Source organism: Alexandromys fortis, unplaced genomic scaffold (assembly GCF_014885135.2).
Source record: "Alexandromys fortis isolate MF-2015 unplaced genomic scaffold, M_Fortis_MF-2015_v1.1 scaffold_20, whole genome shotgun sequence".
Classification (NCBI taxonomy): domain Eukaryota; kingdom Metazoa; phylum Chordata; class Mammalia; order Rodentia; family Cricetidae; genus Alexandromys; species Alexandromys fortis.
In genome coordinates, this window is record NW_026067903.1 from 16,901,781 (window position 1) to 16,925,394 (window position 23,614).

At 39.3% G+C, this 23,614-nt stretch overlaps 1 protein-coding gene across 7 annotated transcripts in view; it reads left to right on the plus strand.

Annotated features, from left to right (window-relative positions):
• Rims1 (regulating synaptic membrane exocytosis 1) overlaps window positions 1–23,614 on the plus strand; it is a 472,082-nt gene that overhangs the window by 246,542 nt on the left and 201,926 nt on the right. For 6 of the 7 annotated variants that reach the window (XM_050134523.1, XM_050134524.1, XM_050134525.1 and 3 more), the window contains 2 exons: window positions 13,376–13,713; window positions 17,608–18,446. In XM_050134523.1, the coding sequence (XP_049990480.1) occupies window positions 13,376–13,713; window positions 17,608–18,446 (1,177 nt within the window). The remainder of the gene's footprint in view (window positions 1–13,375; window positions 13,714–17,607; window positions 18,447–23,614) is intronic. The other variant, XM_050134529.1, reaches the window with a different exon arrangement.

A 23,614-nucleotide genomic window follows, 5' to 3' on the forward strand; every position in this document is an offset into this window, starting at 1 on the left:
TATATATATATATATTTATATTTATATATATATGTATATATTTTCAGTACAGTGATCAGTTACTGTTTTCTGTTAGGATCTCTGCCTGCTGAGAAGACTGGCATCTTTGATGAGTACTGAGAGCTATTTTATCGGCTGGCATATGGATAAGTATTTAGAAAGTAGTTAGAAATTATGCTGCTTTAGTAAAGTGGTGGTAGCAGACTCTCCTCTAAGATTCATGGCCTTGCTAGTTCCAGGCATGTGGCTCAGTCTCTAGTACCATGCTTGATTTCCTTTCTGTTGAATGAGCCTTGCATCTTAACAATACTTAGATATGTAATCATTTATGATGGTGTGTATGCCAGTACTTGGTGTTTATATTTATATGCTTGTAGTGGAAAAATGCCACAATCTGCGAAACTTAAGCAACACATGTTTGTATATCTCTATTTATAGTCTTTAAGATTGGAAAGACTATTTCTCCATTGCGGCAAGGTTGGTTTATAGTGAAGGAGCTCTTCCTGTCTCGTAGCAGACCAACTTCCCACTATTCCCACAGGGCCTTCTTAGTCTCTGCTTGAAGATGAGTCAGGGAGTTATACATGTACATGTGGATGTAGATGTATATGAAAGAGAGAGAGAGAGAGAGAGAGGAGAAAAGCCCTGACATTAATTCTACTTCATTAGAGCTTATTCCCTATAACTGCATTCAAACTAAGTTACTAAACCTTCCCCTCCAATGCAATCATAGTGTGGGTTAGAACTGTGCTTTTAGAATAACACAGCCCCTTCATAGCAATCTTTATATACTTTTTAAAGCAGTGGTTTGTAATTATACTGAATTTCTGTAAATATTTTCCTAAATTCTTTAAGCATTTCTAAGTTCTTTAAATAAATTATATAACAAATTAGTCCTTCAAGTACTTTGTTAGTGAATGGAAATAAAATTGATTTTTATATTAAATTAGAATCTTGTTTATAAGTAAAATCCTTTATTAGTTGCAGTAGTGTTTCATAAATGCTTTCAAATTTCTTTTGTATAAGACAGAAACACCTTAATATTTTCTTCCCATGTTTTTAGTCTTCAAAAAATTAAACTTCATTATCTTTTTTCTTCATTCTTATTAGTACACCGAGAATTTGTACAATGTATTTTGTTCATATACTCTACTTCCCCTGACTCCCCCTAGATCATCCCCAGTTCCCATCCCACCCAACTTTGTATTCTCTTTTAATTAAAATATTAAAAATTCATAAAGTGCAGTTTGTGCTCCCCATGTACACTTGGATGTGTAGCCTTCACTGAAGGGTGACCCATCGACCAGACCCTGCAGTTTCTCTATTACTGTATCTACTAAAATAGTGCATTACAATGCAATGCAGCTGTTGGTTATTTATGTCTTGGGTATCAGGCTCTGAGCCTTTCATTATTAACTGTCTTCTTAGAAGCAGTTATTGGAAACACCTTACATCATAGTTAGGACATGTTTGAAATGTGTTGCTATTTCTAGTTTGTGGAGTGTTTTTTTTTTATCACTAAAAGGTGTTGGATTTTGTCAAATAGTTTTCATACATGTTTCTTAAATATTTTATGTATCTGAATCCCAAAAATATTTTAATGTATAATATCATATGCAATGATCAATCTCATACTCTGTTTTGGTGAATAATGATTTATGTAGCTGGATCAATTTGCTGACTTTGAAAGAGCCTGGTTGGATATTGTAAGGTCTCTTAATTTAATTTTATACAAGTCTCCTTATATTATGATTTTAGTCCTAGAATTAAGTTGACAAAATAAAAGTTCAGAAGTAGGAAAAAATTTTTTCTTTTTTTGTTTAACTCAAAAGAATCATGTACCAACACCTCCATTTACTTCTTAGACAATTTTTATGAAGATTTGCTGTGAAAAATAATCTGGTTCTGGGATTTTCATTATATGGTAAGCCTTTAAATATGGGCTTAGCTTCTGAATCATCGGGGCCATTAAGTTACTTTACTTCCTTTTGTGTCAGTACCAGAGACTTTAAATTTTTTTTTTTTTTGCAATTTCTGTTTCCTGTATGCTCTTCATTTTGTTGGTAAAAGTTAATATGATTTTTTTTGTTTTATAATTTTAATGAATTTTAGTTTTGTGGCACTGTCACCTTTCTGATAGTTTTATTTCTTTTTTTCCCTTGATCATACAAGAAAGAATTCATCAGTTTTAGTAATCTCTGCAAAGAGATAATTCTAGTTTCACTGGTTTTTATTTTTGGCTATCTTGATTTGTAATTGATTGTCAGTTTCCCTTGTCATTTTTTTTAAACCTCTTTCAGTCATTTACTCTGAATTTTTTTGTAAGGGAGTAACTTATGCCATTGATGTTTGTAATGGTAATTGTTTCCAAAATTCCCTCAGTTTGCTTTTTTTTTTTTTAACTGATTTTATTTCCAATTTCAGGTATTGAACAGTTTTATTTATTTCCTTACACTGATTGTTTGTGTCTTCCTGGATTTCCTTAAGAGATTTATTCATTTCCCCTTTAAGAGAGTCTAGCATATTCATAAAGGCCATATTCAGGTCTTTAGCTGTGTTGGAATATCACAGGGCCTGCTGTGATAGGATAGCTGGGTTCTAGTGGTTCTAGTTGCCTTGACTTTGATCGTGTTTTTATGCTGGTGTATTGGCATCTAGGTTTGGGATGACCTAAGTCCTGGGTAGTGGTTTCTAGATTTGTCTTTGTTGGGTGTGTTTTGGTTCTTTGGTTTCTGTCTCCTCTCTGAGTTTTTGGAGCCTGTCATGGGTGTGTGTTGCTTTTTTTTCCCCTGGCCTGCTCAGCTGGTATATTTTCAGGGGATGCCTGCTGCTAATGGACGCTGGGATACTAGGATGAGTTGGGCAAAGGTAGGTTGGAGAAGAAGGTTTTTGTGATCCACTGGGGATGGGGTCAGAGAGGAAATGGAGGCCACAACAGTTTTTCCTGCTACAGTGACCAGGATGAGACTGGGGGGATTGGGTCTTAGAAGCATTAGGAGAGGTTTGACTCTCCCTTCAACCTGCTTGTTGCCCTGGGAGGAGCAGCCCTTGGGTTAGCAGGGGGTGCCTGCTGGAGTTGAAGGTTTGCATCAAAGCAAGTAGGAGAGAGAGATTAGGAGGGGAAGGTCTGTGGGTTCCACACTAGATGTGCACAGGAGGGAAGAAAGGCTGCAGCTGATGTTCTGTTGCAGTGCTAGTGATGAGCTTGGAGGATTAGGTCTGGGGGAACAAAGATAATGAAGAAAGTTTGCGGGCAGCCTGTCACCGTATGGAAGTTTTATATCATCAATGTACATATGAACTATTTTTTCAGATATAAATAATAAAATAATTATAAATTGTATATAATCATTTTGGAAATAACCTGAAAGTAAGAGTACTATAGGTTGACAAATATTATAAACCTGGCATGATACTTATTCAGAACACCAAAATACACATGTGTGTGGTATGTTGTGTGTGTTCGTGTAGGAAACATATTAGGTTGGCAGAGTTGGCAAGAACTACTGTGTGTCAAAGGGTTTTAAGTCTAGGTGGAAGGAAGCAAGTTTAGAAGCTGAGGCTTAGAGCAGGACTGGGGAGCATACATGAAGCCCAGTTCAATGCCCAGTACCGCCATAGGAGACAGGGAGATAATTTTAAAGTTTGTAATATCTGGAAAAGTTATTCAAGATTTATTTAATAAACAACAAAAGCCAGAAAACTCAGTTAAGACACTGGCTTTAGAAATCTTGGTGGAGAAAGAGGATTGTTTTTACATTGTCGGTAGAAACATGAGGCGGTAGATATATGGGAGAGTAATGATTTCTAGGAGTCAAATTTAAGAAAACTTGATGAACAGTTAAAGACAAAGTAGGCTAAGATAAGTCTCATATTAATGAGTTGGGTTATTGTGTGGATGGGACAGACAATTCATTTTGTAGAAAGCATAATCATGTCTCTTTTGTACATTTGGAGTCTGGAGGTTTCTGTCATTCAAATGGCCACATGTTAAAAATGACAGTGAATGTGCTTGAGTCTTTTAAATGGTGACTAAGCTGGAGGCAATGATTTTAAGACATTGGTTTATATTGAAAGGTAATCTGTTTGAATAGCACATATAATTAAAAGCTTAATTATCCTTTATCTTATTAAATTTCTATTGTATATGCTCTATAATGCAGATGTCATGTTTGCATAGTAGGCATGGATATTATTTATTAATCAAATATTTATTCATTGTATAAATCCCCTAATGTACATTGCTTTCAAAGGGATCATGGTGAAAATGGAGACTGTTTATATTTCTCATGGAGCCTATTAGGATATAAAATTAAGTGAACAATAATGAAATTCCCTGTGCGACCGCATTTAATATGAGTGAATAATAAAGATTTTAGTCAAGGATGAGTGAAGAGGCATATAAGAGCATGGCCTGAAGAAGACATTGTCTTTGCGTTTTAGAAAGCAGCAAAGAAAACTGGTCAAAGCATCCAGACACTGAAGAAGAGTTCAGTAATGGAGGAAGGTGGCTAAAATTTTCCAAAATAGATTCTCAGTGTTAGGAAAAAAAAAAAAGAAAGAAATGTCATCATGAGGATGGCCATAGGTTTCCAGAACGTGAAAAACAAATGAGGCATGAGGAAGTAGAGAAGGTATGAATTTAGGATACTCTGAACTTTATCTTTAAAGGGCAGAGAAGGAAGTGACTAGAAGAACAATAGTTTGAAAAGAAATTTCCCACTGGAAAAAGTTTTGATGGTTTTGTATAGACCTTGGCTATTCATCAAGAGGAGCACAGCCATGTAGCCAACTTGAAGACATGTGGAAGTGATGGGGAGATGCTCTCATTGGGCAGAGGGATGACATCAGTGAGCAGCAGATTCCATTAATGTCGATGAGTGGGTGAGTACCTTGTATTGTAGACAAAACAAGAGATAAGCATTGATCTCAGTTTAAATGCTGAGAAAGTACAAACTGGTAAATAGTTCAACTTTGTGCTGTCTGTGAAAACGAGACTGGAAAAAATAACTCAAAAGGCTGGGACATATTGGGCAAAGACAATCCAAAAATAGCAGCGTCAAATCCAGTTTACAGAACCCTGACGTTTGATTCCTTCCATTTGATCTTCACCATAGCACCCAGAGGAATCCTGTTAAACCCCGAGGTCTATCAGACCTCTGCTCTGCTCCGAGTCTTACAATGGCTCCTCATTACTTGCTTCATCAAAGCAAAGGTCTGTTGCACAGAGATTGATTCAGTTTGAAACAGCTCTGTGCCACCTGGCCTGACACGTTAACCTGTCTCAGCTCTTCCCGCCCCTTCTGGAAAATCTTGCCCAGGTCAGTTCCCTGGCTCTGTTTGTAGCCTGGGTTGCCTTTCCCGTGACGTGCATAGCTTAATCTTACTGATCAGCTTTCTCCAATTAGTCAGTTTCAGACTCAAGCCCCCGCTTCAACCGAGTGACTATTGTCCTTTCTCTAGCCACTTGTGCCCCATATGTTTCTGTTGACCACTTTAGAAATTATGTTTGGTTCTCTCTGTCATCTTTTGATTTGACATAAGTTCCTGGGAAGGCTTCCCCCAACCCTGTTTTCAGTGCCTTGTTTCCGGTGCCTAGAGTAATGCCTAGCATTTAGCTGAGACCCAAAATCATTTGTCAAAATTACAAATTAGTAGTGCATGGAGCATTTCATATCACAAGAATCATGAAGATATGTCTGTGGCTGATGTACATATGTTAAGTAACATAAACATCAGTATTTACTATGTCTGTTGTATGTTTTCTCTCATATCTCAGAGAGATTTAAGATGCAAGTTACATATATTTATTTACTTACTTTTGTGTATTGCGGTGGGCACATGGCCATGGTGTAGTTGTAAAGATGATCGGACAAATTGCTAAAGTCTTTTCTGCCTTGTGGGTCTTGGGTGTAACCCAGACCATCAGGCTTGGCAGTGAGCTCCTTTGCCCACTGTGCCTTCTCACCGTTCCTTGTGTTAAACGAGGAAGCTGAAACACAGAGCCCCACGGTCTGTCCTCGGGAGTTCAGTGAAGAGGTTGGCATAAGGTAATCAGGTCCTGGCGTCTACCTCTGGGCCTGCTTTGGTCATTCTCATTCAGAATGGCAGTATTGCCTCTCAAGTTTTATGATCTACATAGATTCTAGATAATGTAAATTTTAGATGTTTACAGAGCCATGAGCAGAAACACATTTAAAACATTTTCAGACATTATATAGCAATAGATGGTCTATTTAAAACCAAGTGAAAGTCATACAGACTTTGACTCTTTTCAATGTAATATAATTAGCATGATCAAATTGGTGGGTGAATTTACATGTTTGTACTTCTATGGAACAAACTAATTGTGTCTGTATCCTACCTGCTTGACATGAAAAAGAATTATACTGCATAACAATTAATAACTGTAACAATTAGTTATCAGTCATGTGGAGACAGTAAGCATCTTAGAAAAAAAATAATAGGGCATTTCTTCCCAAACATCAAAATCAACGCTGATCGATCCATTCTAAAATACGGAAGAGCCATCTATGCACATGTGGTGGAAGACACTAAAGGTGGCTATATGAGAAGGACAATATGAGAAGACACAGAAGAATTCTAGTCTCAGGGAATAACGGATTGAACATTATTCTACTTTGAATTTACTTCTCACCTTGGTCCTAACAGTTGCCATTTCAAATCTAGAGATCTTTGTGTTTTAAAATTGACTCCCTCTTTTAAAGAAATATTTTCATTTTATGTTTGCAAGTAGTTTGCTTTTTTTAATATTTGTACACCATGTGTACATAGTGACGTTCGAGGCCAGAAGAGAGTTTTGGATTCCCTGGACCTGGAGTTAAGATGTTGTGGGTTGCCCTGTGATGCTGGGGAAAACTGCATCCTTTGGAAGAGCAGTCAATACTCTTAACTCCTGAGGCATCTCTCCAGCCCCAAGCTCTATTCTATATAGAAGCCCTTCATCCTACTACGTTTTTTCCATACACTGAGCAACTCCTAAACATTTGTTACCACTTTTTTTCTTGTGAAACTCACAGCTCTGTAGCCTTATTTACTATTATTTAGATGAAATCTCACTGTGTTATTTTAAACAAGGAACATTTCCAGGATTCTAGGAAGTGAGCAATTCTAAAGCGCTGAAATTCTAAAGCCAGAAGTTCTCCAAACCACTTTTGGGAAGTAAATTTGAAAAAATTTTAAAATAAAACCTTCACTATGTAGTGTTTGGAGCGAGAGAACATTTAACATGTATTGGGTTTCACCAAGTAATTGCTATCTTCCATTGTGCTCTTACAAATAGTCTTACGTATCAAAAAGGATTTGATCAATAGGGTTTCACTGCAGAATTCTGCTTCATGTAGGAAAATATAAGCTGTTTAAGGGTAAGTCAAATGCTGTGCCTTATTTCTATTTAATAATGTCAAATATGCTGGAATAATGTAGAATTGCATGAACATACTTATGCTGCATTATTAATAAAAATAGTATATAAAATTACACTAGGATTGCAGGAATTTTAAATTGCATACAAAATTAAATTAAAACATTCTCAGTGAGTAAGTGAAACTCAAAGTGTTCTTTTCATTAAAAAGAAATGTTCTAACTCATATTTTAATTATTAATTCACCCACATTAATGTGTAAACATTTCCAAAGGGAGAACATAAACCTATGAAAATAGAACAATCAAATAGCAGCAGATTTAAAAAAATATTTTCCGTGTATTGATATGTCATCACTCAATATTTCCTACTATCTCATTTAGTTTTCAACATACTGAAGTGTTGACTTTATAATTTGTCCTCAATTTATACTTGTCAGAATCACAAGAAGAAGGAGAATTTGAAGAGTTCAGCAATATAAGAAAATTTAGCAACTTTGGTATATATTTGTTTTTGAGGCAGGGTTTCTCTGTGTAGCCTGTTCTGGAACTAGCTTTTGTAGACCAGACTGACCTCGAACTCACAGGAATTCAACTTCTTCTGCTTTCTGAGTGCTGGAATTAAAGACATGTGCCACCACTGCCTATTGTTCATATTTTCAAAATATTGGAGTGATATTTCCAAGTACTACACTAAAGTAAATCATAAAAGTTATTTGTAAAGATACATATTAGTTTTTAAAAGCGTACAAATGTATTTTTGATCAAAATCAAAAATTAAAATAGATTTCATAAGGAAAACAGTACCATTAATATATGTCCAGATTCATTGTGGATATCTGTAAGCATACTGTGGAATGCAGTCTTTGGGGGATGAGGTAGCCTTTGTCTTTTTTTAGGTGTCAACAGCTTTGATTTCCTGAAGGAGATCTGCATGAGGTTGATCCCCTTGGTCATGGAAAAGAGAGTGGATTACAGGTCCTCCCTGTACCCCATAGAGATTTTTTTTTTTGGACAATAAGGGTGTGTTTACAAGGCTCTTGCCCATCTGCATGGATTCCTTGGTAGTTAAGAGTTACTGGGAGAGGAAAACATTTTCTTCAGTCTTGTAGCTGCCCATACATTGTACATGTTCCTGTAAGTAAGCCCTCACCCACCTCCAGTAAGTAACCTCAGATAAAATTGTTTCATTAGTTAGACTGAAGTGGAATTCTTTCTTTGTTTTAAAACTGGTGTCCAGTACAGGGCATTCCTTCCCTAGCAATAGTGCACACAGTCTGTAAACACATTATGGAATAGCAAGCATAAAGAACTTCATACATCTGAACATGTTCATATTTCTACTGAGCATGTAGTGTGAGCTATGAGATTCCTTGTCTGTAAGGTAAGAAGTGCTAGGATTTCTGTTGTTTAGGTAAATGTCATATTAATTTTAATCTGATCTATTGTTTGCCCTCATGATTAGGTGTGAAACAAAATTTTAGAACCAAATATCAGTATATAATTTCTGTTTTTTCCTCCATGTTTCTTCTGATGCATATCATGGAGTTTCAGAAGCCATGTTACAACACAAAAATCTTTCATTCCACTTTGTAATTGATCGCTAAAGATCTGAGAATTGTTAAGTTAGCTACAACAGAGGCATTCTTTATTTTAGATTTGCTTGGATAAAATCCCAGGACACTAAACCAGGATATTATCCTGCATGCTACCATCTCTAAAAGGAGTGTGCACTTCTCTCTCCTTTCTTGCTCTTTCTCTTTGTATGTGTAAGGTTTGTTTTTTATAATTAAGTCTTATAAGAAATCTGGTGCAGAGTTATCTGCACATCAGTTCTGAGTATAACTCCAGACAAATTTAATTAATAATTGAAAATCAAAATGGAATATCTTACATGTACATGGTATGTTATGTCTTACTACCTTGATCACTTTGTACATGGGTCTCATATTTGATAAAAAATATGTTTCTGCTTTAATTTCATAACTTCTATGTATCTAACACATGCACACAAATAATTTCTTTTTATATTACCAAATATTTAATTATTTATGAATAATTTATAGAACCAAAAGTAGAGATTGAGCATTACTACTTTTACTAAAAATAATTATATTAGTATATTTTTATAGTTAATTTTGTTTCACATGACTGAATAATCTCATCCCACATAGGAAATTCTGAAACAAAGCTTTTGACTTATTATGATAGAGAAGGAAATAAGACATTGGAGGAATTTTGAAAAGGAATATTTTCTCTAAGTGTTATAAATTGACAAGCATCACAGACACTAAAATTTAAACAAAATATTCTTTTATGAAAATAGATTTTTCTCCCAGACAAACATCCTGACCATAGTTTTGCCTTCATCCACCCCTTTCAACTCCCACCAATCTGACTTCCCTGCTTCCCTGGAACCACTCTCCCTCTGTTTTCTCTTCAAGAAAGAGCAGGCCTCCCTCCAAGAGATGATATCCAAACAGCACAAGTACAGTAAGACCAAGCAAAAGCCCTCATATTAAGGCCTGTCAAGGCAACCCAACAGGAGGAAAAGAATTCCATGAGTACGCAAGAGAGTTAAAGGCAAACCCACTCCCACTGTTAGGAACACCACAAAACACCAATCTTACAGCCAGAGGACCTGGTCCAGACCCATACAGGCCCCATACTTGTCACTTCCATCTCTCTGAGTCTGTGTTCTCTGCTTAGTTGATACAGTGGTCCGTGTTCTCCTGCTGTCCTCCCACCCCTCCCCTCTGACTCCCATAGTCTCTCATTTTTCTCTTCTGCCTGGTTTCCTGATATCTGAAGGGAGGTACTCTATGGAGATGATGGAGACCTCCACATTAGACTCTTTCTCTGGCTGTGTGCCTCAGCACCTGCTCTCATCTGATGCAGGAAGATGCCTCTCTGATGATGACCAAATAAGGCACTGATCTATGAGTATAGGAATCATTTAATTGATTTCTTTCTTTTTCTTTTTTCTTTCAGGAATGAGTCATGTTTCCCCTTTTTTCCCCTACACTAGGACTCTGGACTATCTAGTATCCAATCCCAGGCAGCATAGGATTTGTGCTACCTCTCTTGGTGAGAGCCTCAAGTTAAAACAAACATTGGTTGGCCACTCCCACAAGTCGTGTCATCATTGCCCCAACACATTTGGCAAGCAGGACAGATTGTAGGTGAATAGTTTTGTGGCTGGGATATTGTCCAGGATTTTCTTTTCATATCCTACGGAGTACCTTCTCGTGCAATAGAGAGTAAAAGGCAGAGGTGTAGGCTCCTAACTGGCACCAGTTAGAACTCTTTACTTTCGACAAGCTGAGGTAGATGTTGTCCTCTGCAAAGGGGCCTGCTTTCAATTTTCAAAGAATGACTTTGTGTCCTATCATCAGCCTGGGCTGTTTAGGGATCTCTGTGGTACCCTCTGGGCAAACAACCCAACGGAATGCCATCACTGGAAGCCTTCCCTGGCTATAAAAGATGGCAAGTCCAAACTCCATACCTTCCTTTACTAGGAGTCCTCACTAAGGTCACCCTCGTGATTCCAGGATGTTCCCACTGCCGTCGATTTCCACACATACCCACAATGCTCCATAATTCCAGCTGCCTCTCCAAACCATTTCACCCTCTCTTTCACACATGCCTGAATCTTCCCACTCAATTTCCTACCCAATCCACAGTCCACCAACGGTGTTTATTCTATTTTCCCTTCCTGGAAGGGGTTCAAGCACCCCTCCCACCCCAGAACCTTCCTCTTTAGTTAACCTCTCTGGGTCTACGGATTGTATAGATTCATTATCAATTATCTAACAGCTAATACCCACTTATAAGTGACTACATACTATATTTGTCTTCCTGGGTCTGGGGTATCATCTAAAGTGTGGATATTACTTGCCCAGCAATTATGACATATTTATCATTAGAAACTAAGTTAACTTAAATGGGATATAAAACTTAATTTAAATAGATATGTAATTGTTCAGCATATATTCAAAATCTGAATTCTCCCCAAATTTGTCAATTGCCTTTTATTGACCAGTTTTTAATGCTTAAAATCAAACAACACAAAGAAAACTGTAATAGCATTCCCAGAAATTATCCAGTGAAAATCATCCTTTCTGTCGGCATTGCTACTGTCTTTACTTTTGTGCAATATTATTTAACTGAAGGCCATTTTGTAAGCTCTGCAATAATTGTAAAAAAAAAATGATTTTGAATGAAGTGCGTATTTGTCTCCAAACATGGTTTTATTCTGTAGAAAATGGCCCTCTCTTAATGACTGCTGATCAACTGCTGTTTGCAAGTTTAAGATTCTCTCACCTATTTACTTACGTGATGTAAAATGAGAAAGGTTCCTATCAGTCTTCGTGAATCACATTCTTTCAGGTCTTATTGCTGTCTCGTCAGCTCAAATGGCCGTAAATGAGTACCTTAGTCTCCCATCCTGCGAGCTAGGTAGCGGGAGGCAGAAGTTGTCATGGGAGTTCTGGTTCCGAGGTGTATCCCTCATTTTGTTATGCTCGATATATTCATAGAATCAGGCCTGAGCATCTTTGTTTGTGAGGTTTGAAGAGATGAGGATACAGGGTGCCATTCACAGCCACCTTTTAAATTGAGGCTGCAAGGTGTCCTAACTATTTTGGTCCATGTTTATGCAGTAAGTTGTTCATCCATTTTTTTTTTATCACGTATTCAGAATGATGACTCCTAGAAACGCCATCATCTGTCTTTGTCCTCAGTGCTAGTCATTGCTCACATTCTTCATTATTTTTGTTAGAACTGATCCTTGTAACTGTATTAATTTTAAATGTCATTAAGAGTATCAAATTAAATGTTTATCTTAAGTGATTATTTGTCATTTATCAATGTAAGAGACTGGTATCAGCTCAAGATCCTGAGAGCAAGTTCTCAGCACAAAGGGGATTTATTTGCTCCACAGAGACAAAGGGTGGGGAATACGAGACAAAGACAGGAGATAGAAGATGAGGAAGAAGGGAAAGGGAACAAGGGAAAAGGTATTTGTCCCAGAGGGAGACAAAGGATAAGGAGGAGAGAGATGACATTCCCCACAGGCAAATGGCGGTTTATAAAGGTAAAAAGAGAAACTCTGCGTTAGAATGAGGTGTTTAAATTTTAACTGGGAATGTTAATTAGGTGAGCTGAAGGGGGTTTTTGAGTGCTGGACTTTAATACTTAGATAGCTCAACCTTGGTAGTCAGCCCCGGAGGAGGAAGTGGCCAAATAAGGAAACAGATCTTGGTATCTAGCTTTAGTAGTGTAATCTAACTGTTTAAAACAGGCAGAGGGAATATGGGAAGGGCCAGGCCAGAGTCCCTTCAATCAACATGTATGTTACTCAGTGTTCTTGAAGAAACACTGTTGTCACATATTAATAAACCCAGTCTCAGATGCGTTGCCGTAGTAAATACATGCACGAATACCATGTATAACATAAGGCGAACTTGAGGTTAACACATTGAGAAACCGAAGGAAATACACATATTTTCATTTTGTTTTGTTCGGCACTTTTTCCATATTAAATAGCTTTCATGAATGATTTTAATAATAGATTTATTTCAGAGGAGAGATATCTATAAAATCCTTTGAGATACCAAGGTCAGTGCATGGAAGTATTGATGTTACAGCTCTTTACAATAATTTCTGATCAATTATCTGCCTCACCTAGAGCACTTATGCTAACAGATATTTTAATGAAACATCAGAATCAATTATACAAAATATGACAGGCATATGGTGAAATGAAACAGAATCATTAAACTAAAGTGAGAAGAAAATTCTGCCCTAATTGCTCAGAGGCGCTCTTCAAGCCCTGGCATTGATATACTTGACTGTGTATTGTATAAAATATTATGAGGAATGTTCAAGGGTACATAGAAAGATGAAGACATTCTTAATATGACTTTTAATAAAGTATTTGTAAATAATGTGGGAAGTTTTTTTTATATTGCTCTTTCTCTCCTTCAAATAGGTTATGTGGGTATGCAATTTATGTCGAAAGCAGCAAGAGATCCTAACCAAATCTGGAGCATGGTTCTTTGGAAGTGGCCCTCAGCAGCCCAGTCAGGACGGGACTCTGAGTGACACAGCTACTGGCGCTGGATCTGAGGTGCCGAGAGAAAAGAAAGCGCGACTCCAAGAGCGATCGAGGTCTCAGACACCTTTGAGTACGGCAGCTGCCTCGTCCCAGGACACTGCCTCCCCTGGTGCACAAGTGGACAGGAGTAAAGGGGCGGAGCCCTCGCAGCAAGCCGTGGGACCGGACCAGAAGCAGACATCAAGGTCTAGAAGTGAGCCACCAAGGGAAAGGTAATATTCACTAACACTCTAAGCAAAAGTTGAGGGCTGCCAGGAAGCGCACCTGTTACCAAGACCCCGGCATGTGTTAGGAGGCGTATGTGGAAGGATTACTTCTTAGGCACCATAGACAAGGCAGCAACAGGCCTGAGATTTCTGTCTACATCTAGAATATGTCATACCGTAAGAGACCCGTTTTGAGAAGCTTGTCTTTCATATCTTGCACAGATGCCAGTGAAAGATATGTCAATTATTTGAGTTATAAACTATAACTCAAATATATATATAAATATATATTTTATATATAAATATATAAAATTGGAAAAAGTTGGAACTTTGAGCTGAGAAAAGCCTTTAGAAACACTGTTTATTCTGGGTTTAGCATGTTAGCAAAAAGTGTGCTCTTGAAGCATATGAAGCATGGCCCGGCCTACTGAAAGGCGTGGTGGGATATCAGAAATTGCTTCTCTGAGGATACTTTAAGCTGCACTATAAAAGTAGTGAGGAATTTATGAAGCAAAGTTAAGGACGATGCAGTGGGTCTAGGCATGTGGTCTGAAGGAAAGATATCTGCTTGAGGGGTTTTTAAAGGATACCACTGGCTAGAGTACAGGTAGCCAAGGAAGATAGAAGAGAAGCAAAGGGGTTAGCTATCATGTACTTTTATCCAGGCATAATGGGAAGCTGTCAAAGATATAAGCAAGGGATAATATGATCAGATAACATACATCAAATGTTTCACTCTCCATCCATTTATCTGAGTTGATGCTGTCCACTAGAAAACACAGATGTCAAAATGGTGCTCCTATTGTGTGAGCCCAGACTGGTTGGACCTGACTAGGCTTGTTCCTGTAACTCTTATTTATGCCACTAGGTAAGGAGTAGTCTCCACCCATGGAAATGTTCGAACCTCATTTCCAAACAAAATTTACACAAGGTCAATGACTTCAAAATAAAGTGTGTCTGGATCACAGTCCTGATTCTGCCATAATAGGCAGTGATAGCACACTTTGCAGGGGTGTGCCAAGTATTAGCGGCCAACACAAGGTCCCAGGACGCCATGTGGTGCCTACCTAACTAAATATGGCTGTGATTTCAGCCAGCACTCATGAAACAATCACTATAATTAAATTCAGTGCTAGGAACAAGAGAGAGCAGAGATGATGGAGACATATCCCATTTCTCACAATATGGGCAAATAATATCCCAGGGAAGATAGACACCTAGGCAACTAGTCAAGATGTTAATTGATTGTTCAATGCTAGAATATATGTATAGTACTTTAGAATCTCTAGAAACAAAAGAAATGGCTTTGAGTTGAGCCTTATAAGATTCCAGGAAATAGACAATATTAGGGCAGAGAGTGTGTATGAAGATCTTTTTTGAAAGAAAATAGCAAGGACATCAGAAGTACTGTAGTGACAATAGAACAAAGCTCACTTGGTGGTAAAATGTAATGAGTTAAAAAACAAAAATATTAAAGATGAATTTTGGGAATGGTCAGCAGATGGCGCCTTTAAATATGACAAAGATGGTAGAGCTGTTGTTAGTATAGAAATAATAATAATAATAAAAATAATAAATTTTTTTATGGTGAAAACCTAAATAAAATCCCAAGGAGTGCAGAGGCACAAACACTGAGAAGATAAAGTGAGAATACTGGGAAATACAGCATGAACACAGAGAAAAGCAGTGGTCTATAAATAGATAATGAAGACTTGTGTGCTTAATCAGAAGATGGCCAGGTGACAGTTAGGACTCAGGTGACAGTGTGGATTTGGGCAGCCATGGAAAATAGATTGAAAGGATGACTAGTTCCTTGGCTGAAAGGATAACTAGTTCCTTGATTGAAAGGATAACTAGTTCCTTGATCAACAGAATAACTAGTTGCTTAGGTTGAGAGGATGACTAGTTCCTTGAATGAAAGGATGACTAGTTGGTTAGGTTAAAAGGATGACTAGTTCCTTGATCAAAAGCATAACTAGTTCCTTGATTGAAAGGATGACTAGTTCCTTGATTGAAAGGATGACTACTTCCTTGATTGAAAGGATGACTAGTTACTTGATCAACAGGATAACTAGTTGCTTAGGTTGAAAGGATGACTAGTTCCCTGACTGAAAGGATGAGTAAGTGCTTAGGTTTAAAGGATGACTAGTTCCTTGATCAAATGGATGACTGGTTCCTTGATTGAAAGGATGACTAGTTGCTTAGGTTGAAAGGATGACTAGTTTTCTGTTACTGAAAATTACTTGACCAGATTTTGAGCATGAATCAGGAGCTATTGAAAACAGAACAATCAAGTTAGTAATAAAAAAAAATATCATTAGTTGAGCCCAAAATACAGAATGGAGAATCATACCATTTGCATGATAGCCAACCTCACTTAAAGCACCCTTACTGATGGGTCTCCTTTAATTACATCATGAACTCCGCATGGTAACCAACTGTTAACAGCATATCCAAAAGAGTAAACTGTTTTGACATAAACTTCTACCAAATGCAAGAAAAAAGAAACTAATGAACTATTTGTAAACAATACAGTCATGGCATCTTCGAAAATTGTAATACTAACTACTAATCCGTGGTGGTGTTAGATCCCTTCCATTGCAAAATTACAACCCCACACTTTAAGGTCCACTTTCAGGTTCATGCCCTCTCCGTTTTATATACCTCGAGCAGAACTCACCACGCTTCTTTTTACTCCTTGTCACCCATTCCCCTTCTGTCCTCAATAGTCTCTCCCTCACCTATCTCAACCCCACAATGTATCTTAGCAACTACACTTTTCTATTCCACCACAGAAATAACTAGCTTCCCCATTTTCATATACATACACAAAGGTGCATACACACACACACAATTTTTTTTTAATTGTGATCAAATGCTGCTGCCCTAACCAGATCCCCCATGGTCCTTAGAATTCCAAAGCAAATCTGGGTAGTCTCCACTTTAACTGCACATTAGAATTAGCTCAGAAGGCTTAGCCAGGGCAAAAGTGTTTTCCAGCCACTTCTGGAATAACATCAGAGACATCCCGGACCAGGTGCTTTGTATGGAGAAATACCGAAGAGGACACTGAAGTATTCTTTGACAGGATTAAAAGATCCGCCAACCCCCTTTCCTTTAATTTTATCTTTGCCTGCAAGAAAAATAAAACATATAAGGAATGAAAACCTTAAAACTAGTTTATTCTTTGGGACTTTTGTTCTTTTGAAATAAAAAGGGAGGTTCTTGGCATGAAGTCCTAGTGCTGTAAGAAACAAACAAGTAAATAAATATCAGTATTTCTATTAATGGTAGCCGAGAAAGTTAAAATGTAAGCTATAGCTCAGCCATTGTTTTCTGATTAATGCTATGATATATAAAAGAAAGGCTTGGGTGTACACAATCAAGTCAAAATGAATTTGCCCTGTTGTCAGAGTGCTACCTGATTGGATTTCTGAAATAAGCATATTTGTAATTATGAAAGTTTCATTAATTAGTCAAGAATTGCTAATTACACAATGCTCATATATGCATGTGTGGAAAACGCATTTGATCTTGCAGTGATGTATACTGACCTTTAGGTCTTATGTTATTATTGTCCATATTATTTCTATCTGCATCGTTTTAAGTCACAAGGGAAGGGAAGCATAAAAATGTGCTTATTGAATTAATGCCCATGATTTTTAATTTAAATGCAACTTTAAAGGTGAAAATAAATTTTTGATCCTAAAGTCATGCAAAAGGTTCACATTTAAAGTTTAATCACTACATAAATTTAATGCCGTTCTTTACTTCAAATTTTAATTAGACACAGGATTCTAACTAATCATAGGAAATAATCTATTTAAGCCTGAATGCTGAGACAAAGAAGTTTCTAGGTGTGCTGTTTAAATTTTATCAACTATTCTTTGCACATCACAGGAAGAAGGCTCCAGGGCTTTCGGAGCAGAATGGCAAGGGAGGCCTGAAGAGCGAGCGCAAACGCGTGCCTAAGTCCGCGGTGCAGCCAGGGGAGGGGACCGCGGAAGAGCGGGAGCGGAAGGAAAGGCGGGAAACCCGCAGGCTGGAGAAAGGACGCTCCCAGGACTACCCGGACCGGCCGGAGAAAAGAGAGGATGGCAGGGCGGCGGACGACGAGAAGCAGAGGAAAGAGGAGGAGTACCAGACCAGGTACCGCAGCGACCCGAACCTGGCGCGCTACCCCGTGAAGCCGCCTCCTGAGGAGCAGCAGATGCGCATGCACGCCCGGGTGTCCCGCGCGAGGCACGAGCGGCGCCACAGCGACGTGGCCCTCCCGCACACCGAAGCTGCAACCGCGCCGGCTGAGGCCACGGCGGGCAAGCGCGCGCCAGCCGCCACCAGGGCCTCTCCGCCCGAGTCCCCCCGCGCGCGCGCGCCTGCCGCCCAGCCTCCCGCCGAGCACGGCCCGCTGGCTCCACGGCCAGTCCCGGGTCCCGCAGAGCCGCCCGAGCCGCGCGTCCCCGAGCCGCTCCGTAAGCAGGGCCGCCTGGACCCGGGCTCGGCCGTGCTCCTGCGCAAGGCCAAGCGCGAGAAGGCAGAGAGCATGCTGCGGAACGACTCGCTGAGCTCCGACCAGTCCGAGTCCGTGCGACCGTCCCCGCCCAAGCCGCACCGGCCCAAGCGGGGAGGCAAGAGGCGACAGATGTCGGTGAGCAGCTCGGAGGAAGAGGGCGTGTCCACACCGGAGTACACCAGCTGCGAGGACGTGGAGCTGGAGAGCGAGAGCGTGAGCGAGAAAGGTGAGCGCGGCTCAGAGGTGAAGATGCGCGCGGGTGCCTGGCGCGGAGATGCTGGGGCTGGGGTAGCATTGTGCCTGGCGCACCTGCGCCTGAGAGATGCGCTGGGATGGGGATGCCTGCCGCGGAGATGCTGCCCTCCTAGGTTCCTGTGTACCAGGCGCACATGAGCCTCCATCCACCTTCAGACAAGTCTGGGATGGGCGCTTAAAGGTGCGTGGCCCAGGATGGATGCATGCCTACTGGCTTTAGAGGTCCACCTGCTGAGGTCACAGTCAAGTGAAGGTGTTTGTGTTCCCAATTTAGAGGTGGAAACATAGAGCACTCTCAGGTGGAGACGCAGGCAGTGAAAGGTTGTACTTTTTTCCCCTTGCCCTTAATAAAACCCTATTGCCAGCTCCAGTTTTGAATGAGGAGAGTTTCTTATTGATTTTGCTTCCTGTTATTCAGGGAACTAAGAGTGCAGTCTTAGGTTTTGAAGTCATTATTTGGGGCTGCATTTGTTTATGGGGGGTAACTTATTTTTTAGAAAACTAAACTGTGTTTATAAACGAGTGCCTATGCCGTAAATTCCATCCCTAAAGGTAAATTTCTTCCGATTTCAAATTGATCCTTCTCAAAATTTGTAAGTAGATTCTAAATGATCTCATTTGAGGTCTTACACATGATGCCTAGTAACTTTGAGGTGTGAAGTTCACATTGGAAAGTAAATGAGACAGTATGACAGGCTTTTCTCTCTAAAGTGGTATTTTACACTCTATTTAGGCTTAAGTTAACTGAAGTTAAATAAATGTAACAGTTCTGTTCCTTAATCTCACCAGACATATTTCAAGTGATCACCCACACAAAAAAAAAAAATAAAAAAATGCTGGTCTAGGAAGTGCTTCAATTTAAAATTAAAATTACATGCCTCTCTTGGAGGGTATTCACATTTTGATGCTGTTCATTGAGATAAAGCTGACTAAAATTCTAACTTTGGTGGTGAACACCTTTTTTTCTGGTAGCTCTGTTTGGGGTTTCTGTGTGTCTATTAATATGTTTGTATTTGAGTAGGGCTATTCTATGTACCTCCTTAATTTATAACTTCTAGTTACATGCTATACTATATTCTAAACATAATTAATTTTATTTAAAAAATAAGCTTGTTTTTTCATCGTCTGACTACTTGCATTGATGACATCTCTTAGTGCCCACACAATGTAGAACTTTCTACAGGAACAGTTAATAAACTTCATCCTCTCATTAGTGTTACTGCAAACCAACTTGGATAGTTGTCTTTGGGATTCGTATGTGTCTAAGTTGAATTCGTCTCCTTTAGCTTGCGTTCACATGGCATCTCTTGGTAAGGTGCATACTGGCTGCAAACTTTTACTGTCAGCAGATGAACAGTATGGTAACTGCTTTTGATTTCCTTCTGAAGGAGTATAGTCGGAATCAACTACATAAACACCGTGTTTGACGGGTGTGTTGATAACTACTGATGGAGGGGTAGACATGTATAGTTTCCTTAAAGGAAAGAATCTACACCATCTCTTAATCAGTTTATGCTACATATTAGGATGAGTGTGGACTCTGGTAATCACCCCCCCTCCCACATTACTTACAATAGAAAAAAATTATTTAAGGAAACCCAACAAGATGTATGGACAGTCAGATGCCAGGCACGGTGTGATGTGTGGAGTTTGTTATCTCCACAGGCAGCCTTCCCTGGGACTTCAGTGACCTCTTGGAACAGACATAACATCATAAGCCGGAGTGCAAGCTCCTCTTCTGAAAACAGAAGAGGAGCATCTACAGGGACATTATAAATCCATACTTTTTAATATGTGCTCAATCTCATTTTCAAGTGAATTTTTAAATTTCCCAGCCCCTAAGTTCTACTCTGATATTGTAATCCTAAATTAATTATTACAAAATGAAATTATTAAGCGCAATATAAATAACCTTTTAGTAGTACAACATAGACATTTTCTTGCTCAGACTTTATTTATAAGTGCTACCATACCCCGCAGTTCCCTAAGGACCGTCTCGGCAGCCATGACAGTCTGACCTACCCTGTGACACTGCACAAATTGCCTAACCTTCACGTGCCTTCATTTCCTTACTGGCATGAGTGTCTAACTTGTAGGCTTGCTGAATGAAAGATGATGCATATGTATCAAAACCAGATGTTAAATTAGCATTCTTCCTGCCTTGATTTTTTTCCTGTGGTGTCAGCCCTACAGACATCTGTGTCAGGTTTTTTTATTTTTTATTTTTATTTTTTTGTCACAGTGACAAATACCTGAGATAGGCAACTTGAAAGCCCAAAGATTAATTTTGGTTCTTAGTTTCAGAAATATTCTCTCTGGCTGGCTGGCTAAGTTGTTTGTGTCTGCAGTATGTAGAGCACCATGTCTGAGGGAACATGTCGCAGAACTATCTGCCCCATGGTGGCAAGAAGCAGAGCAATAGGAAGGTATCAGCATCAAGGAACATCTTTGCAAGGCATGTCTCCAGTGACCTGTTTCCTCCAAACTAGAACCTACCTCTTGATCTAATTTACATCACATTTCCACAATAATTTTGAATTTCAAATCTATGAGAATAGTAGTTGATAGAGGCGTTTCCCTCAAGATCCAGTACTTCCCCAAAGCTCTTTCCTGACACTGTTGAAGTTAGAAGCCGACTTTAAACAAGCCTCAGATGGGTACGATGGCTCCTGTCTGTCATCTCTACGTGTTCAAGAAGCTGAGGTAGGAGAATTGCCAAAAGTATGATGACGATGTGGGCGACATAGTGAAGAAGAACGTGCAAAAGGCTCAGGCCTTTTGAAAGGGTAGATTCATAGGCAAACTGTAACAGTATCTAAAGTTGTAGTGACTGTGACAAAATTACCTGGGTCCGACATGCACAGAGGAGAAAAACAAGCTGCTATGAAAAAGGCCCCCATGGGACAAGCAGGAGATTGACTGTTTGCAAAGAGGCTTCTCGGGGAACAATGGAAGCCGTGTTATATATTTCAGAGTCAGAGGAAAGTGACCACCATAGTATTTGATCTGTGGGAGACACAGCTGCAGTTGACTGTATCTAGGTCAATGACTTGTCCCATTTGTAAATTTCCCAATTAAGATAAATATTTAACACGAAACCTACTGTATTGTAACTACTTAGTATATTACCATGTTGATCCATTGGCATTAATGCTTATATGTATACACGCTATTGCCTTTTAAATTTTTAGCCAATGTATAGTTAGCACATTCTATGGCTATACCAGGGTTAAAAAGAGACCGTATGTCCACTTTCCTCACAGAGTTTACATTCTTTTGAGAGCATTGATACATAATTATAGTTGGCTGGGTGATTCATGACTGTAGTTCTGGTACTTTGAAGTTAACATTGAAGGGTTGTGAATTAAGGCTAACCTAGTCTAGTCTATATAGAAAGAGCCTGGCCCACCTATTGAACACAGTCAGACCCATTTTCACAAGAAGGGGTGGCTGGGTATGTAGGGCACTGCCTAGTATTCTCAAGGCACTGGGAAGGTCCCCAGGACCTCAATAATAGTAAGTATACCATATATTATGTTACAATCATATTCTCTCCCTTCCTCCAGCTATCCTTAGATCCGTCCCACCTCCTATCCACCCCAGTTGGTCATACTGGTGCTTTCTCTCTCCTTCTCTTCCTCCCCGCCCCGCCTGCTTTGTGTGTGTGTGTGTGTGTGTGTGTGTGTGTGTGTGTGTGTGTGTGTAGGGTGTCTGTCTCTGTCTCTCTCTCCCATTTACTACTCAAAAATTAGCAAGATAAAAAAAATACCAAAATAAAGCAAAAAGTACACAAGAATCATTGAGTCAGTTTTACGCTGGCCAACTACTCCAGTGTTGGGCATGCCCTAGACTATCGTTAATATACCCAGTGATACTCGATTGGAGAAAACTGATTTCCCTTTACCAGAAGTTATATAATTGCAAATACCTTCTTGGTTAGGTGTGGGGCATTTTGTCTACTTTCCCCTTCCAGTGCTGGGATTTTGTCTGGGTGTGTATGGTGCCACAGTCTCTGTGAGCTTATATGTGCATCAGCTCTGCTGCGTCTGAACGATGCTCTTTCCTTGAAGTCATCCTCCACCTCTGGCTCAGAATTTTTATGGCCCTTCTTCAGCATATATCCCTGAGACTTGACTGGAGGGCTTTGATAAAGACATTCAAGGTTGGTCTGACAGCTCCAAAGTACCTAACTGTTCACGTTTTGGCAAGCAGAAGAGTTATGTACCTCCTTTCTCATAGTTTATGGATAGTAACAAATATAAGTATTTCTTCTTAGAAAAGAAGAGGTAAGCAGTAAACTAATCTTGATATTTAGATTGCTCTTAAATTTAAATGAAATGTGTAGTATAATCCCTTGTCTGGAGCTCAAGTGAACATTTGTGAAGAGGTCTATGCGTAGAGAGAAGCCAAGATGGTGCCATCTCTGAGAAAAGAAAGAAACAGAGTCAGTTTGGGGATGAAAAAACACTGCTGATTCGTTCCAAGGAGTTAAGCCACTTATCCTAGCAAGGAACTTACTGTGGAAGTTCTAAGTCATGAAGAGCTGGAAGAAGAGGCTTGATCTCATGTTCCCTTTGGGTGAACAATACATGCCATTTCTTTATTCCTTTGAATGTGTGTGCATGCATACTTTTTTATCTTATGCATTTTGTATGTTTATTTTGTGTCAGATCAAGTGGCGTTTCTAGTTTATTCCTCAATGTATCCAATGAGCTTAAAAATGGAAGACCTTACCAAGCGATGACGATTGGACAGCTGAAAATGAGCCAAGCAGTTTGCGCGTCTGATTTCTTTTTCTTTTCTTTTTCTTTTTGCTTTTGCTATAACAAATAATGCAGAAAGTGTCCGCCTTTGATGCGGGAAAGATAGATACGATATGTCCTCCTAACCCGTCCCAATGAATGAGCAGTGATTTTAGATGCTGGATGCTTTGCTTAGAGGAAGGAGAGGAGAGGGGTAACTGATAGACAGCTGAGACGGGAGAGGTGGAGATGTAAAACAGATATGGCATTGGCCTCAGCTGCATAATCATATGTGGAATTTAAATATTTGGAAGAGATTGAAAGACCATAACCTTGTCTCTCACTCTGCCCTTTGCTGTTTGACTGTCAGTCTGTCTCTGTCTTTCTCTCCTGTGTA